Genomic DNA, 16,535 nt, shown 5'->3' with positions numbered 1-16,535 from the left:
GAAAGGACGATGTTCATTGGTGCTGGAACATTATTGACATCTGGGGGCCATGTCTGAAATCGGGGTTTCAACAAAAATAATCATTTCTGTGTATTTGAAACCTACTTCACCAGAGAGCGCAATAAGGATATTTTCCACATTTTAATTTTCTCTCCTCTCTTGCTGGGGCACAGGTCCACAAACTCCAACTGACCTCCAGTGACTCATTCAACAGCTCTGTCTGTCTTTTTTCCAAGTATGCTTGGACAACGAGTGTTGGCAGATTATTGACCCACAGCAGTATCCGAGCCTGGTCCTGTTCTCAAGTACGTCATGCATGCGCCATTTCCAGCAGGATAAAAATCGGTTCACTTAAATCTAAGTTATCATGAGAGCCATAATAATAATGGGTAGCAAAAGGCTGAGATGGCAGAAACAAAGTGACAGTTGGCAAGCTACCAAGCTCCTTCATGTTTAACTGGACTTTCAAATTGCGTTTCATGTTGCTTATAAATTTATAATATGAGTGAGGTTGGTAAAACTTTCATGATTTTTTAAAAATGTTTTTAGAATATATCGACCCTGTCAAGGAAGTACTTATTTCCCATCTGTTACCGCACCCATACTGAGCCAGATTTGGTTTGCTGAATTCACTGATTTATAAACTCCCAGCACCAATACTGAAATAATTGTACAGCTTAGGAAAGCGAAGCCCATTTACAGTAAATGGGAAGGGGGAAATCGAGTTCAATCATATACAGAGTTGATCATAACCTGCTACTGTATTTTGCTATTTTCCAAATATAGGGTTAAACTAATGGACTATATATTATATAATTCTGCGTTCCAATGCTCTCCTGACCGGCCTCCGAGCTTCCATCCTACATAAACTTGAGCTGATCCAAAACTCTGCTGCCCATGTCCTAACTTGCACCAAGTCCTGTTCACCCATCACCTCGTGCTCGCTGACCTACACTCACTCCCGGCCTGGCAACATCTCGATTTTAAAATTCTCATCCTTTTCAAATCTCTCCATGGCCTCGCCCCTCCCTATCTTTGTAACCTCCTTCAGCCATACAATCCTCTGAGATCTCTGTCCTCCTCTAATTCTAGCCTCTTGCGCATCACCGATTTTAATTGCTCCACCATTGGTGGCTGTGCCTTCAGCTGCCTAGGCCCTAGGCTCCGGAATTCCCTCCCTAAACCTCTCCACCTCTCTATCTCGCTCTCCTCCCTTAAGGCGCTCCTTAAAACCGACCTCTTTGACCAAGCCTTCTGGTTCTCCCTTATCTATTCTACCAGTTACATCCTCAAAAAATTCCAATCGATTAGTCAAGCATGATTTACCTTTTGTAAATCCATGTTGACTTTGCCCGATCCTGTCACTGTTTTCCAAGTGCTCTGCTATTACATCTTTTATAATGGACTCTAGCATTTTCCCCACTACCGATGTCAGGCTTACCGGTCTATAATTCCCCGTTTTCTCTCTACCACCTTTTTTAAATAGTGGGGTTACATTAGCTACCCTCCAATCCATGGGAACTGTTCCAGATTCTATAGAATTTTGGAAGATGACCAGTAATGCATCTACCATTTCTATTTCACACCCATTTATTTCTATTTGTGCCGTCAGCTCATCTATCTAGTTACGAATGCTGTGTGCATTCAGATAAAGAGCCTTTAATTTTGTATTTTTACCATTTTTCTCTACTCTAACTCTATTTGCTGGTGCACTCTTAAGTTTGTACGCTCTGTCTCTTCCTGTCATACTCTGGTTCTCATTACCCCTATCGCTACCCTGCATTATTGCCTCCTCCTTTCTCTCTAACTTTCGAAATTCCCCTTCACCTGAACCTCCCCCCCCCCCCCCCCCACTATTTAGTTTAAAGCCCTATCTAAAGTGGAGTTGAGGTTGAGGATCGGCCATGATCTTGTTGAATGGTGGAGCGTACTCGAGGGGCCGAATGTCCTAATCCTTCTAATTCTTATGTTCTTATGGCTAATGTTTGTTATTATTAGAATATTACACTGAGGGAGTTCAGTGTGTGTAACTAGGCTGGATTACACAAAGGCAATGCTACCAGACGCAAATTTGCAGCTTGTGTAAATGTTGGTTGTGGAGGTAAGTATAGTGTGGTTGGTCCGGTTAGTGACACGTTATCTGGGACTCGGCTGACTGGTTATGGTTAAGAGGCAGTTGGGTGCAGTCGTCATCTTGCAGTTTTATGTCCTGAACAGAAACGCAATGAAATCGTGCACTGCTTTGGTAGCATGTGGCAGTTCTGTTTGTGGCGTACTCCTCAAGGCTTGTAAATGACCACTGAGGGTTCCAAAATCTTGGAAGCTATTATAATTTTGAATGTTTATTCTCAAAATCGTTGTAAGGATGTTCTGTCCAATTCTGGGCACCACACTTTAGGAAGGATGTGAAGGCTTTGGAGCGGGTACAGGAGAGATTTACTATAATGGTTCCAGGGTTGAGGGATTACAGTTACATGGATAGACTGGAGAAGCTGGGGTTGTTCTCCTTAGGACAGAGAAGATTTGATAGAGGTGTTTAAAATCATGGAGTTTCAGATAGAGTAAATTTAGAGAAACTATTTCCAATGGCTGAAGGGTCAATAACCAGAGGGCACAGCTTTAAGGTGGTTGGCAAAAGAACCAGAGGTGACATGAGGAAAAACTTTTTTACGCAGCGAGTGTTCAGGATTTGGAATAGTAGCCTTCAAAAGGGAATTGGATAAATACTTGAACGAGACAAAATTGCAGGGTCATGGGGAAAGAGCGCGGGAGTGGGACTAACTGGGTTGCTCGTCAAAAGAGCCAGCGCAGACTCGATGGGCTGAATGGCTTCCTTCTGTGCTGCACTATTCTATGATTTTTGTTATCTGCTCTAATATCTCCTTACGTAGCTCGGTGTCAAATTTTGTTTGATAATCGCTCCTGTGAAGCGCCTTGGGACGTTTTACCACGTTAAGGACACTATATAAATGCAAGTTGTTGTTGTTGTTCAACAGCCTGTATATGAATCTTAGAGAAAAGCACAATTTTATAAGTTAAAAGAAAAGCTTGCATTTATATAGCATCCTTCACATACTCGGGATGCCCCAAAGCAACAAGGTGATTGTAGTCACTGTTGTAATGTAGGAAAACGTGGCAGTCAATTTGTGCACAGCAAATAGATTAATGAGCTGTTAATCTGTATTGTTGAAGTTGGTTGAGGGAGAAACACTGGCCAGGACAGCAGAATAATTCCACAGTTTTCTTGGAATAGTGCCATGTGTCTACTTGAGAAGAACAACAGGACCTCGTTTTAACATCTCATCCAAAAGACAAAACAGCATTCTTTCAGTGCTGCACTGAATTATCAGCCTGGACGATTTGCTGAGGTCTCTGGAGTGGGGCTTGAACCCCATGACCTTATTCGGGCGAGAATGCTGCCACTGACTCTTTACAAACACGAGCATAGTATCTGGTAGCAGGAGGTAAGACATGAGATATTTTCTTCCTTTGCTGAGACATGGCTCTGGCAGTTCAGTCCAGACTACAGGATAAAAATGAAGATCACCCTGTACTGGTTGATTGAGTTACCACGTACCCACTACTATATTTAATCAGACATTGTACTGTCCTTTAAAGTTGCTGTATTCGATTTTATGGCACTCTTGTAAGCGAGTTTGTTTCACTGACACTGGATTCCTTTTTGAAACAGCAAGTATTACTGTGCATCCCTGACTAACTCAGTGGTGCTGGCGCTCTGGGGCGGTGCCTAGTCTTCCTGAAAGTGACTGTCTTGTCATTGGGTATTGGACTGATAAGTTTGGATATTTGACACTTTCATTTTGAGTTTCTAATCAAAATTTCACAAGATTATTTGATGAGTTTAAGTAGAAAAAAAAATGTGCAGATCCTTTCCTTTTAATGGAACCTGGATTCTGTTTGTTAAAAACCCAGTAACATTCCTTATTTGGAAGTGAGGGCACTATGAATGTGTGAGATTTGCAGTAAATGTTTGTGTGCACAGTGGTGTCGCCCTGCCTTTTACTTTCGGTGACATCAACCATACCATTCTAAACAGGAAATGCTGGGAAAGCACAGCAGGTCGAGAGCATGTGAAAAGTAGTGTTACAGTACGGGCTGTTTCCCAAAACCATCTCCAAATGTAAACCGCTTGATGAGAGTTTTCAGAAGTACACCGAGCCTCCTATGAATTGAAACCTGCCTCTTTACTCTATTGGACAATCAACCTTCATCATGGTAAATCCTCAGGGTGCCCACTATGTGTCCGTCACCTTGAATGGTGGAAAATACATCGCTAGACCACTTTATACAGATTCAATTATGTTCTGTTTATTTAGATGTAAAATGATGCGGAAGCGAAGAGTCATAAACAAGATACACATACAGCACGATCAACAAATCATACAACGTACAGAATAAGTTCACTGTTCTGAAATGACCTACAGTTCTTCCAGCTTTTCTTGGCAAACTCTTAAAAAGGCACAGTAACGATTGGGGAATGTGTAAGCCCGGCTGGCAGTGTTGTATCTCCCCTGTCCCATGTAGCAGCATGATGATTAGAAAGCTGAAGAACACGGGAAAGTTGTAATTTTTTTTAATTGAAGCACATTCCTTGATGCTGGTAATGCCCATCAGCTTGATTACATTAAGCAGCAGAGCAGCACTGGTCTATTCTCCTTAGGCAGTCCCTCGGAACCGAGGATGACTTGCTTCCACACTAAAAATGAGTTTTCAGGTGACTGATGAGCCCAATGCGGGACCTACAGTCTCTGTCACAGGTGGGGCAGACGGTGGTTGAAGGGGCGGGTGGGTGGGGTTGTCCATGAGGGTCCTGACGTTCCAGGTCCAGAACTTCATTTTAAAGAGTGGAAGATGCCTGTGCGTGAATTATTTTAACGTGGGGTGGCTGTTGAACACCAGCTACCACACGGGCTTGACAGAGCAAGGTCTTGGTCCAATGGCAGGGGGATCCAAGACGATTGGAGACCAGGCTCTGCTACATCGGCCTAGCACACACACACAAACATGCTCCTACTGTCGTCTTCCCTCCTTCCTGTAGGTCCTCTCTGCCTGGGTTTCGTACTTTTGAAGCGTCCCACGAACAGCATGAGATAAATGATCAGAGATACAAATGTATTCATCACATGGCCTGGAAAGGCAGCAGTGGGCTGTTTCTCCACTGTAATATACTGGGCTACTCATTAACCTGCACCTGGCTATTGAAAAAACTGGTCTATTACCCCATGACAATGACACCAATCCTAAACCACAATCACAATGGATCTCTGCTTGTTTAGCCATTATATGGGAGCAAAGGACTATAGACATCGAGCAGTGAATTTATCAACACCGGAGCAAACACCTATTATTGACGTGTTTAGAACAACATATCTGTCCGGGAGCCAATCACACAATTAACACTTAAAATACCACTTTCCCTTTCAAAGGAGACCCTCAACTTGACTGATTCAAGATCAAAGTTTACTTGACAGTTTCACTGACATAAAAAATCGTCTTCCAATTGCCATTCCAAATATTCGGTACACTGCTCTGTGCCCTAATCAGAGTTTCCACAGCTTTAAAAAATTCATATACAAGATATATTCTTACTTAAAACCTGTTCTATCTGTAACATTTTCCAGTTCTGATGTAAGATCACCGACCTGAAACGTTTATTCTGTTTCTCTCTCCACAGATGCTGCCTGATCTGCTGAGTGTTTCCAGCATTTTCTGTTTTTATTTCAGATTTCCAGCATCTGCAGTATTTTGGCTTTTGTATGCAAGTTATAATATGTGTCTCACTGGCTGAAAATGCTACTTCCATCACGGGTTCTGATAAAGGGCCACACGCCCAAAATGTCAACCTGTGTTTCAGATGTCCAGTATTTTCATTTTTTTATTTCACATTTCCAGTGTTCAGTTTTTTTCAGTTGCTTCTTTCAAGAGCCAATATGTTCACATCATTCCAGCTCCTAAATCGGGGGGAAGAATTCCTTGTGTTTAGTGAAATTGTAAACTATTCTTCTTGCGTACTCCTGTTTTGTTTGTGCACCTGAAGCCTCTTTGTGTGTTAGTCTCGACAGTGTCACCAGGCTGTTTCACTATGTGGGGTATTGTTGGAGCTGAGCCCAATCCTGTTCTCACCCCAGTGTCCCCACCCATACTTTAGAACAAGAGGCAGTAGTAGCAGGAGCCCTGGCTGATTCCCCCTCCTTAGTCCAGCCGATTGTTGTCCTGAGGGACCCTGAGGTTTTCCAGCTATAACTTCAGTTGTAACATTCCTACCGCCATCCTGTAGACACCAGCTAACCCAGCACAGACTGAGAACTAAACCTGGGACTTAGTTGTACGTTGGGCTGACTAGCTAACTGACTAACTAACTCATACTTACTAACCGATCCTTACGCACACCTATACATAAATGATATATATATATTCGCACAATAATCCTTTAATCTCTATTTCTAAAATTGTGCCTGGAAGGATTTTGATGGCTTGTGCAGTTGACTTGATCCTGCAATGTGGATCTGAGTAGCCCTGTTTGTCACAGTCTATGGCTGGACCAATTCTTTCCAATTATCTGCGATCTACCAGCTCTGTAATTGCCTTGTTGACGTGATCCTCCTCAGACTGATCACCCAGTTGAACATAAGTCGTTCATTAATGGATGCCTTGTTCTTGTTACGCACTTTATAGAATATAATTTTCAAAGAGCCTTTTTTAATAAAACTGCTTAAACTTCTTGGCCCCAGGATACGATGACCACTAACTTTGCAATCCTGCACTTGTCAGTTAATATTTCACTTTGGCTATAATACTGCTACCCTGATCTTTACCGTGCCCTTTGAATGAAATGTATCGCCTTCCCAGACTGAGATCTTTGTAGCTGTTGTCTCGTTTACACATTATGATGGGTCATGAGTTTATTGTAATGTAAGCTGCAGTTATACCTAATATTTTCATCACTTGTATTGGAGCAGTGTGATTTTTTAATTTGCTGTGGCACATCTAGAAATTTCTAAAGAGGGATGAGAGCACTATATATTCAGGTTTATTTTCTGGGGGGGTGGGGTTGCTCTAGGGGTATCTCCCCTTTCCCTTCCCACCCACAAAGAAATGTTGACTTTTGACTTTTTGACCCTGTTTTGGTGCATTTTGGAGTGAGCTGTAATTCTGCCTTTAAAGCCAATAACAGTTTGTTCTGGAACGGTTACAGATATTTTAAATATTAAAGTTGTTACAACTGACCCTTACGTTTTGTAGATCAGACAGAAATACACGGTTAGTATGGAGGAGCTGGTTCTCTGCCTGTATGATCCAACGTTTTCAGTGAAACCCCAACATTTCTTAATAGATAATAGATTCACTGCTGTTCATTAATGTTGATTAAACCACCTAACTACGAGGGGAAAATAGCCGCATTGGAATCAAAGTTATAGAATAGTATTCCGAATAAGGCCACACATTTAGCAAATACTTTGTTTTGATCTTGCAACCAAATTTGATATGGCCCCTCTTTAGGGATTTACATAGAAATGACTACACAGAAGCAGGCCATTAAACCCATCGTGTCTCTGCTGGCACTAGATCGTCAACTAGAACTACCCGCTCTAATCCATTTCCATGATCCAATTCACTACTCAAATCGTCATTTTCCTCCTTTACCTACTCAATTGCTTAAATTAATATAGATTCTCACAAATAAAACGGGTAATGAATCAAAAACCATCGAGTATCCAATTCAACCTCTGCCAACCAGCACTAGATTGTGAACAGCACACTGACACAGAAGTGGATATTCATTGGTCATGGGAACTGGAGTAGGCCATTCAGCCCCTCAAACCCACTCCGCCATTCACTTAGACCATGGCAGATCTGTACCTCAACTCAATGTACCTGCCTTAGCTCCATATCCCTCTATCCTTACCCAACAAAAAATCTATCGATCTCAGTCTTGAACACTCTAATTGCCCCAGCATCTACACCCTTTTGGGGGGAGAGAATTTCAGATTTCTACTACCCTTTGTGTGAAAATGTCTAGCATCAATTAGTCGCTAAGTCAAAACCTTCTCCAACTGAACACAAGATTGAAGCCATTTGTTTTCAGCAACTGAAGCAGACTTTGCTCCCTTGCCATTGACTCCATTCCCTCCCTGTCCAGGCTGAACCAGACTGCAAAAACCTTGACATCCTATTCGGCACAGAGCTGAGCGTCAAACCCCACAATCTGTCCATCACTGAGATTGCTTCACAGCCTGCACACACTAGAAGCATACCAAGCTTGTACAATTTGGGAGGAGACATCTGCACAGAGGCCTGTTGACCAATTTGCCAAAGAATGTCTTCTGCTATAGACAGATCTGGGCAGTAATGTTTGGTAAATGTGTGAGGATTGTTTCATGGAGCAACCTTGCTTATGTAATCAATTGGATCCTTTTTGTAGGTCGTCTTAAGTTCTCCTGGTGCCCTAGTCACCATTCCTCTTTCCGTCCGCCAAAGCAACCAAAAAGACAAATTAAGTGGTAATTTCTCGTCCTGCGGTTTGTGGATGTGGTGCAGAACACTGGCCAGGTTTGCATACCCAGCAACAGATGCTGCACTCCACAAAGTAACTCCTATTCCGATCAGGTGTTTATATTTATTTTATCCATCCCATTGCTTATCTGCTGCTTAGTCATGGCATTGCTTTGGGTACTTGCAACTCTGGAAACTACTAACTGGAGATACTGCCTAAATTGCGCCGCGTGCGAGACATAACTTTGCAAGCATCTGCGTAATGGAAACAATGTTCCAGTGTGGTTACCGATAAATTTCTTGACCCAAATTACACTGGGAAGTGAACTCTAAGTGATTTGCAAGGACCAGCTTGCTAGAATACAGAATTACATAGGGCTAATTTACTTGAAGGGCCTGCAGAACACTAACTCACACTGATATCAACACCAGCTGTGCAGCCAGTTAAGCCCTCACCTTTAAAAGAAGTTTAAATGATGGGCGTATTACCTTCTGAAGAAGTAAATTAAGATTCAAAGTAGGAGCCAGTAAGGCCGGCTTGGCCCCCCCCCCCCCCCCCGGCAGTCAGTGGCTGGACCCATTCAGCCATGTGGACTCTCGATTGGGAGTGCTGGGGCACGTCTGTTGTAGGGTGGATTCATCTTGGTTTCAAAAAATTCTCCCCACAAGGAATTAATTGATAGGTTAGAGGGAGAAACCTCGAACAATAGAAGGCAACAAACGAAAGGGATCTTCTGAAGAAGTTGTATTTGTATCCAGCAGACTGAGGTGCTTTGCTTTACTGCCCAAAGACTGCACACCACGGGACTCGGTAGCAAAGTACTCTGTGCTCCAACAACCCTCTGCGTAAAAACAATTCTCCTAACTTCCCTCCTCGCACTTTTAAATTAATGACTCCTTGTCACTGACTCCTCAATCCGAGGAAATCGTCTTTTCTTTGTCACTCTATGAAAATCGTTCAACAATTTTAAAAGCTACTAAATCTTTTCTTGGCCTTCTCTTCTGGAGTGAAAATAATCCCAGTGTCTCAAGATAGTTATCATTGTGTAACTCTAGTTTCCCATCCTTGGCACCGGCCTGGTGAATCTATGGCTTTAATATCCTTTCTATAATGGGCCGCCCAAAATTGTACACAGTACTGTAATTATGGCCTAACCAATGTTTTGAACTCTTGTACCCTATTTATAAAATGGATTTGGCATTATATGTCGTTTTATCTACCTGCACATTCAGTCTCGGGATTATGGATTTAAACCCCTAGGTGTCTGTTCATCCTTTGTTCATCCACACCCTCGAGCATCATTCCAGTGAGTGTATTCTCCCATTCCAGCGTGTATTACCTCGCACTTATCCACCTTAAATTGCCACCTGTCTATCCATTCCGCTAACCTGTCTGTGCCTTCCTGAAGTCTTCTACAGTTCTCCTCGCTGTTTGCAAAACCCCTTAGTTTTGTCATCAGTAAATTTCAAGATTGTACTTGTCCAAATCATAGAAACATCGAAGATAGGAGCAGGAGTAGGCCATTCGGCCCTTCGAGCCTGCTCCGCCATTCAATGAGATCATGGCTGATCATCCAAATTCAGTACCCTGTCCCTGCCTTCTCCCCATATCCCTTGATCCCTTTAGCCTCAAGAAATATATCTAACTCCTTCTTGAATATATTTAATGAACTGGCCTCCACTGCCCTCTGTGGCAGAGAATTCCACAGGTTCACCACTCTCTGGGTGAAGAAATTCCTCCTCATTTCAGTCCTAAATGGCTTACCCCTTATCCTTAGACTATGACCCCTGGTTCTGGACTCCCCGGCCATCAGAAACATCCTTTCTGCATCTAGTCTGTCCAGACCTGACAGAATTTTATAGGTTTATGCTGAGAACCAAAGTGGTCCCAGCACTGACCCCTGGGGTACACCACTTCCCAACTCTTCTCCAATCCAAGTAGCACCCACCCGTCAACCAACTTTCCATCCATGCTGTGTGGGAAGGTGGAGGGACTCTTTGCTCAACAGTTCTGTTAAATATGAGGAGAGTTGGTTTTGGTGTTCTACCATGGCCACTGTACAACTGTATAGACAGGATGTCCCTGCTCGAGATGAGATTCTTTAGCCAAAATGGCATGGAAATATTTTAACGGATGCCAAGACAGTTTTCCTTGTATTGATTAAGTCACTTACTTAGGCTAGACCATACTGGACGTGTATCTCCTTTCTAATGGAAACTGGCAGTTCATCTGATGTTTCTAGAGGAGAAAACTGGAGTCACAGGGCAGAACAGTGATCTCAAATCATTCAGTGGCTAAAACCTAACATCACCTGATTATGTAATTTGCCTCGTCTCTCCTACTCCTTTCAACCTCTGCATGATGAGCCTCAATCCTGCAGCTAGGTGTCTTCAATTCTAAAAGCGGTAAATTCCCAGTATTTGTTCCCTTTTGCCTGTTTACAGTAGAAATCTTTTATTGGCCTGATCTTACCCCAGCATTGCCAGGGAAACGATTACGTCTCATCATGCATTTGTTTTTTTCTAGATGATTTATGAAATTGTTTTAAAAAAAAAAAAACATACATACATTGAACTTGCTGTTGGAGAATGCCAAGAGTGAGCATCCCAGCAATTCATTCATATAAAAATGCCGGCATTAGTCCACATTTAGGGGATGCAGGTCCTATTAAGTGTTTTACCAGCGGTTTTATTTTTAGCTCCAGAATTTTGCTGACAAAAATGAGCTAAAATAAACCAGACCCTGTAACATTACCCATGTAAATACTGTACACTGAAAGGACTGGCTTGGCAAAGTTCAAATACTAGCAGCAGATCTGGTTACGTCAATCTGAAATATCCCCGCATCATTCTACCAGTTTCATGGAAGGTTTAACATCCTCCTTACTCTTTGCAGCTTTTGGCGGAGTTATTATGGGTCACTAAGCAGCTGTGTAAACAGCCTCATTTTTGTGAACTCCTTTTTAATGTGGAAGCAAGTCATCCTCGGTTCCTGAGGGACTGCCTAAGAAGAAGAACAGCCTCAGTAGGATGCTCTTTGCAGCCAGTATTGATTCACATGGATGGCATGACACATGTCTAATCCCCTTTACTGTACAGCGCTCTGTTCACAGGGCACCATGGTCCTGCTGGCCCAGACTTCTGTAATAGGGCCACTTTAATCATTCTCTCTGCTGTCTATGAGCAGTAGTCTTCCATGTTCTGCTGTGCTATGGTTATGTTGTATTTTTGCCATCTTAATAAACCCATTGCTCATAACTACTACTCTGCTTAAATAAATCCTCACTGTTTTAGACAAAATTATGAATTTCCATTTAAGTGAAATGAAAAATTGCCGTGCCTAATGGAAAATATATTTATTCTTGTGAATTTTTATGTTCATCAAGGTGACGGGTGTTGGGGGATGGATCACCCTCCATATGAAGCACCCAGTAACAGTATCTAGGACTGATGTAGCATGCTTAGTTCAGAGACTATCTCCCTCTGCACTGGCTCAGCACAGAAGAGCGCCCTGTACCTCACCATTGTGATTTTTCCCGTACTAATCTTGCTGTGGTTTCAATGTGGGATTGCCGTTCTAGTGCTGGTATGTGTCAAATAATCTTTAACGAGCTTTTTTCTTTTTTCTTGCAGGTTGCCATGGTTGAAGTTCAGCTGGAGATGGAGTACAACTATCCCAAGTTCCTGCTTATTGCCTTCAGTGCCTGCACCACTGTGCTGGTTGCTGTCCACCTCTTTGCCCTTCTGATCAGCACTTGCATCCTCCCTAATGTGGAGGCAGTCAGCAACATCCACAATCTCAACTCTGTCAACGAGTCACCCCACGAACGCATGCACTACTACATCGAGCTGGCCTGGGGCTTCTCGACTGCGCTCGGGATCCTCCTCTTCCTCACAGAGGTGGTCCTGCTTTGCTGGATCAAGTTCCTGCCAGTCGACAGTGTTGTGGTGAAGGACAGTGAGACTGGTCCAGTCAAGACAGGAGGGGGCCACACTGGATGGAACGCGGCGATGGCATCCACTATTATCATGGTACCAGTGGGCCTTATTTTCGTGATTTTCACCATACACTTTTACCGTTCGCTGGTAGGGCACAAAACAGAGCGTCACAATCAGGAAATTGAAGAGCTGCACAAGCTGAAGGTACAGCTGGATGGTCATGACCGGGTCTTGCAAGTGGTTTGAAAAAGTAGCAAATAGCAACAACAAAAAAGATGAATTACTCCGAACCATCCTGGGATTCTGAGCTTCTATAGCCCATTAGATCGCAATTGCAAATGCCAAATGGGCTCTACTGTTACATTTCAGAAATCCAAGTTTACAACTGTGGCTTTTAAATGTCTTTGTGGTTACAGTATTTGCTGCGCTGTCTCAAGAGAAGTAAACTGTCAAAGCTTGTGCAATTCTTTCCCTTTGTCACAATTAAGATGTAAACTGGAATTTGAAGGATATACAGAAGTGCTTCAGATTGCACTGATACCTTGCCAGCCATCGATGAACTGTGACTTGAACCAAAAGGACACTTCCCCGAAAGAACTTGCTTCGTTACAGGGCTAAAAGCTCTAGAGATACCGGTCCAGATTAAAATGAGGACCGAGCCCAAGTTTTCTCCAGTCCACCATTTTGTTACAGTACAGGAGTTGAACATCGGTCAGGAATCTGGATAAATGGCTCCGTCTGCAACGTACAGAGAGAGAATGATGGATCAGACCAGCCGTGAAAAGCTGTAACTGAACAGAAGATCCAAGGATAAATAGGAATGGTGTTTGGCATGTTTCGGGAATGTCAGATTTGTACAGTAGATTCTTCCCCTCCCTACCCCTACCCTTAACTGAAATTGTTAATAGCAGCTTTTATAAAATAAAACCTGCTTTCTCTTGCTAGGCCGCTCCAGGACGAAACTGTATCCAATGCTGCTCCCAGCTTGTCATAAGAGTATGATAACCCAGTGGGGGCTTACCTATTAATGTCCTCCCACTGGACCTCTGCTTTGCAGCATTGCCGCTATGGGCTGATGCTATCAGGAGCTCAGCAGAGTGAGTGCTCAGCCTGTGCCCCTCTATTCCGTGGCAACACGTACTGATGCTCCAATGCAATGTGCCACTGTACCACCACATTATTAATGGTAAGCTAATAAAATCCTGACAAGTGGTTCACCTTATTTAACCTAAAGCCCTAGATCCTGATGTATACGCTGTTGTCCAGCGTATTCAACTGTTCCGATCTCCGCAGACAGTTTCACCGCTGATGTGGAGTGAAGCTGAGGCCTGCTCCTCCCATTACCTGTCAAACTCTCGACATCAAGGGGAATAGTTCATGCAACAAGGGGAACAAATATTTACAATGTAACTTTAAAACCCAGACTTCGCACCATCTGAACACTACTTGATTTATCACGTTCTCACTTCTCCCCATCTCTCTTCAACCACTATACTGTCCTCCACTGTGGAGCTTGGCCCTTCAGCTTATTCAGTTAAAGTTTCAGGATTTTGATTACTGAGTTTTAATAAAGGAGCAATCATTTGTCACAATGTTAAATATTAGGTATCTTTTAAAATAAGTTACAAAAAATGATAACATTTTCTTGTATGATGGGATCTGCAGCAAATCTGGAGTGATCAGAGTGAGCTGATTATGATTATGGAAGCAATCCAAATGTTCCCCAAATCGGACCCTATCTGTATTACCTGCCTCTTCAGAGGGCAGCAGGGGGTAATTATAAAGGTTGTTACCTTTTCATGGAGGATTTTTGCATACTGTGTGTTTGGGGTGATCCAGCACCTAATCTAATTCGAGTGTTTAATTCCTGATGAGCAATCTTTTTACGTAGGGGCGCAGAAGGAAGTACATCTGAGTTTCCTTGGGGCTATTGATGGGTGAAGAGGAAATTGGGCTGCTGCATCCATATTTCTTAGTTGGGGGACGGGGGAGATAGGATTCTGTAGCTCTGAGTGCACACATTGCTTTGCAGGCTCGTGGATTTGTAAGATATACATTTTGAGGGCTACCAATTCAGCCCTACTGCGCACACCAAATAAGAGACCAACTGTTGCATGTTTGCTGTTTTGATGTTTACTTGTACAGCACTAACATACTTTACTACAATTGTGGCCTTGTTACTGAAACCAGTGACCTACTGTGTTTTTTTAAAAACATTATTGTGGTTTGATTGTTCCTTCGATCAGGCAGCGTGTAGTCTTAAGCTTCCCAAGTACAGTATATGCCGACCTTTTGCGTTTTATATGTGAACACTTAATTTTCTTAATCTTTATGGGGTCAAAAGCTGTGGCTTGAGTCCGAGAAAAGTGTAGTGTGCCGCTCGGTTCCCTGTGCTTCATTACAAAGCTTACAGCTACAGTAACTCGCAAGAGGGGCAACAGTTGGCATACTGTTATTTTCAATTTTATAAACTAGATGCCTGGGCAAATGAGATGTTGCCTTTTTTGTAAAAAAAAAACCCTCTGGTACTTGACCAGTATTTTCTGCTTGCAAGTCTTGTACATACTCTGTATACGGTACCGTTTAGCATTTTGCTAGCTTGGCGGCTGCTTGGGTGTTTGTCCTGTAGCTGTTGGAGAAATGAAAGTTATATTTGAAATAAAGTATTGGCAAACAGATTTTGTAACATGTGTTTTCTGACTGTTGGGTTATTGTGCATTACTACACAAACATTGTTGCCTTGTAATCTGTCTTCCCACATCCGACCCATGTTGTTTTCCCCAGCCATCGCATTGCCACTGTCCAAAATAAATAGCTTTTGTTAAGATGATTATGGGTAAGTCGGGGTAGCAGACACCGCATTACATTGGTGTAATAATTAATTAATTGTGACGATACAGATGCTCACATTGTGCCCACAGAATGGCAAAGACTCCCTCGCGCACCCCCCCCCCCCCCCCCAAACCATTCACTGGTGGTAAATTCCTGGTCTCAGCCAGGACAGCCGGGAGAATTAGTGTCTGGAAGAAAGCTGCTTCCCTAGAAGATGATGACACCGGGGATACGACTGTAGCACTGGCAGAAACACGCAAACAAATCGGGGGTGCTATCTTTCAGAAAGTATTAACACCTTCCGAATAATCCGCTGGCTTAAAGATACGGATAGGACATAAAACCTGTCTCCAATGAGCACAGTTTTAGTTTAAATACTGGATTCAAATCCAGCCCAGAACGTTGGGATGAAAGTTGTGTTTTTTTGGCTAAAGGGTCTTTGTGAAATTAGTTTGCTGTGTCCCAATCCGGTAGGCCCAGAGCATTTAGCTGGACCCTAATGTGGCCATCTTACTCGGAACGGCCACAGCATAGCTGGTGTGGGGAATGGGGTGTTCTCAGCTTGGTGCAACAACACGAGCTCCATTTTGCTTCTAGCTGTGCTCCACTTGCCTCCGGACTGCTTGACAAAGGGTGACTTGAAAGGGAAAGTGCTCCATTCTCCAGCACGATCATCCCTCACGTGAGCGAAGGGCGTTGTACACAAAACACTCACGTGAAAATGGTGCAAGGCATGATGCATGGTGTGCCCAATGGTAACTTCATTCAATGTCACTGACAGCTGAGGATTTTTTAGGCATCAGCTCAAACTAGGCCCATTAATGACCAGAGCAATGGCTAAATTGAGCATGAATAGGTCATTTTTAATAAGAAAATAAGCTCTTTATTTTCACCACAACGTTTCAAACTAAATGTAACTGTTTGTCATTCCTGATGTTTCTGCTAATTCTTCCTCCAGTTCTTTGTTGTGTTCGAGATTGTTGTGACTGCTGGTATCCTTTAATGGTGCTGCATCGATTTCTTCTGTAAGTTCCAGTAAAGCCTTTTTTGGTAAAAGAATGAACTCTTTTTTTCTCATTTAGTAAACTCAAAGCTATGCAAAGGTCACGACTCAAACACTAGCAGTTCAGCGTGCGGCTGGTGGATTTATTCTGCTTGCGCTAATCCGCTTCTCCATAGCTAGTAAAAGTCTGGCAGCGAGCGTTGCAGCTCAGTAATATGGTCTGCATGTCCTGGTATTTTAATGGTTG

General features: G+C 43.0%; 1 protein-coding gene across 1 annotated transcript in view; it reads left to right on the top strand.

Moving 5' to 3' along the window:
• orai2 (ORAI calcium release-activated calcium modulator 2) overlaps positions 1–15,131 on the top strand; it is a 47,028-nt gene extending 31,897 nt beyond the window's left edge. The window contains exon 2 of the mRNA XM_085964270.1: positions 12,148–15,131. Coding sequence (XP_085820396.1) covers positions 12,148–12,699 — 552 coding nt within the window. The 3' untranslated portion in view covers positions 12,700–15,131. The remainder of the gene's footprint in view (positions 1–12,147) is intronic.
• The last annotated feature ends 1,404 nt before the right edge of the window (positions 15,132–16,535 follow it).

This window comes from Somniosus microcephalus, chromosome 22 (assembly GCF_052327205.1).
Source record: "Somniosus microcephalus isolate GS21.2 chromosome 22, FLI_Smic_1.0, whole genome shotgun sequence".
NCBI classification, from domain to species: domain Eukaryota; kingdom Metazoa; phylum Chordata; class Chondrichthyes; order Squaliformes; family Somniosidae; genus Somniosus; species Somniosus microcephalus.
Note: the sequence above shows the minus strand (reverse complement) of the source record. Positions and strands in the feature narration are given on the sequence as shown.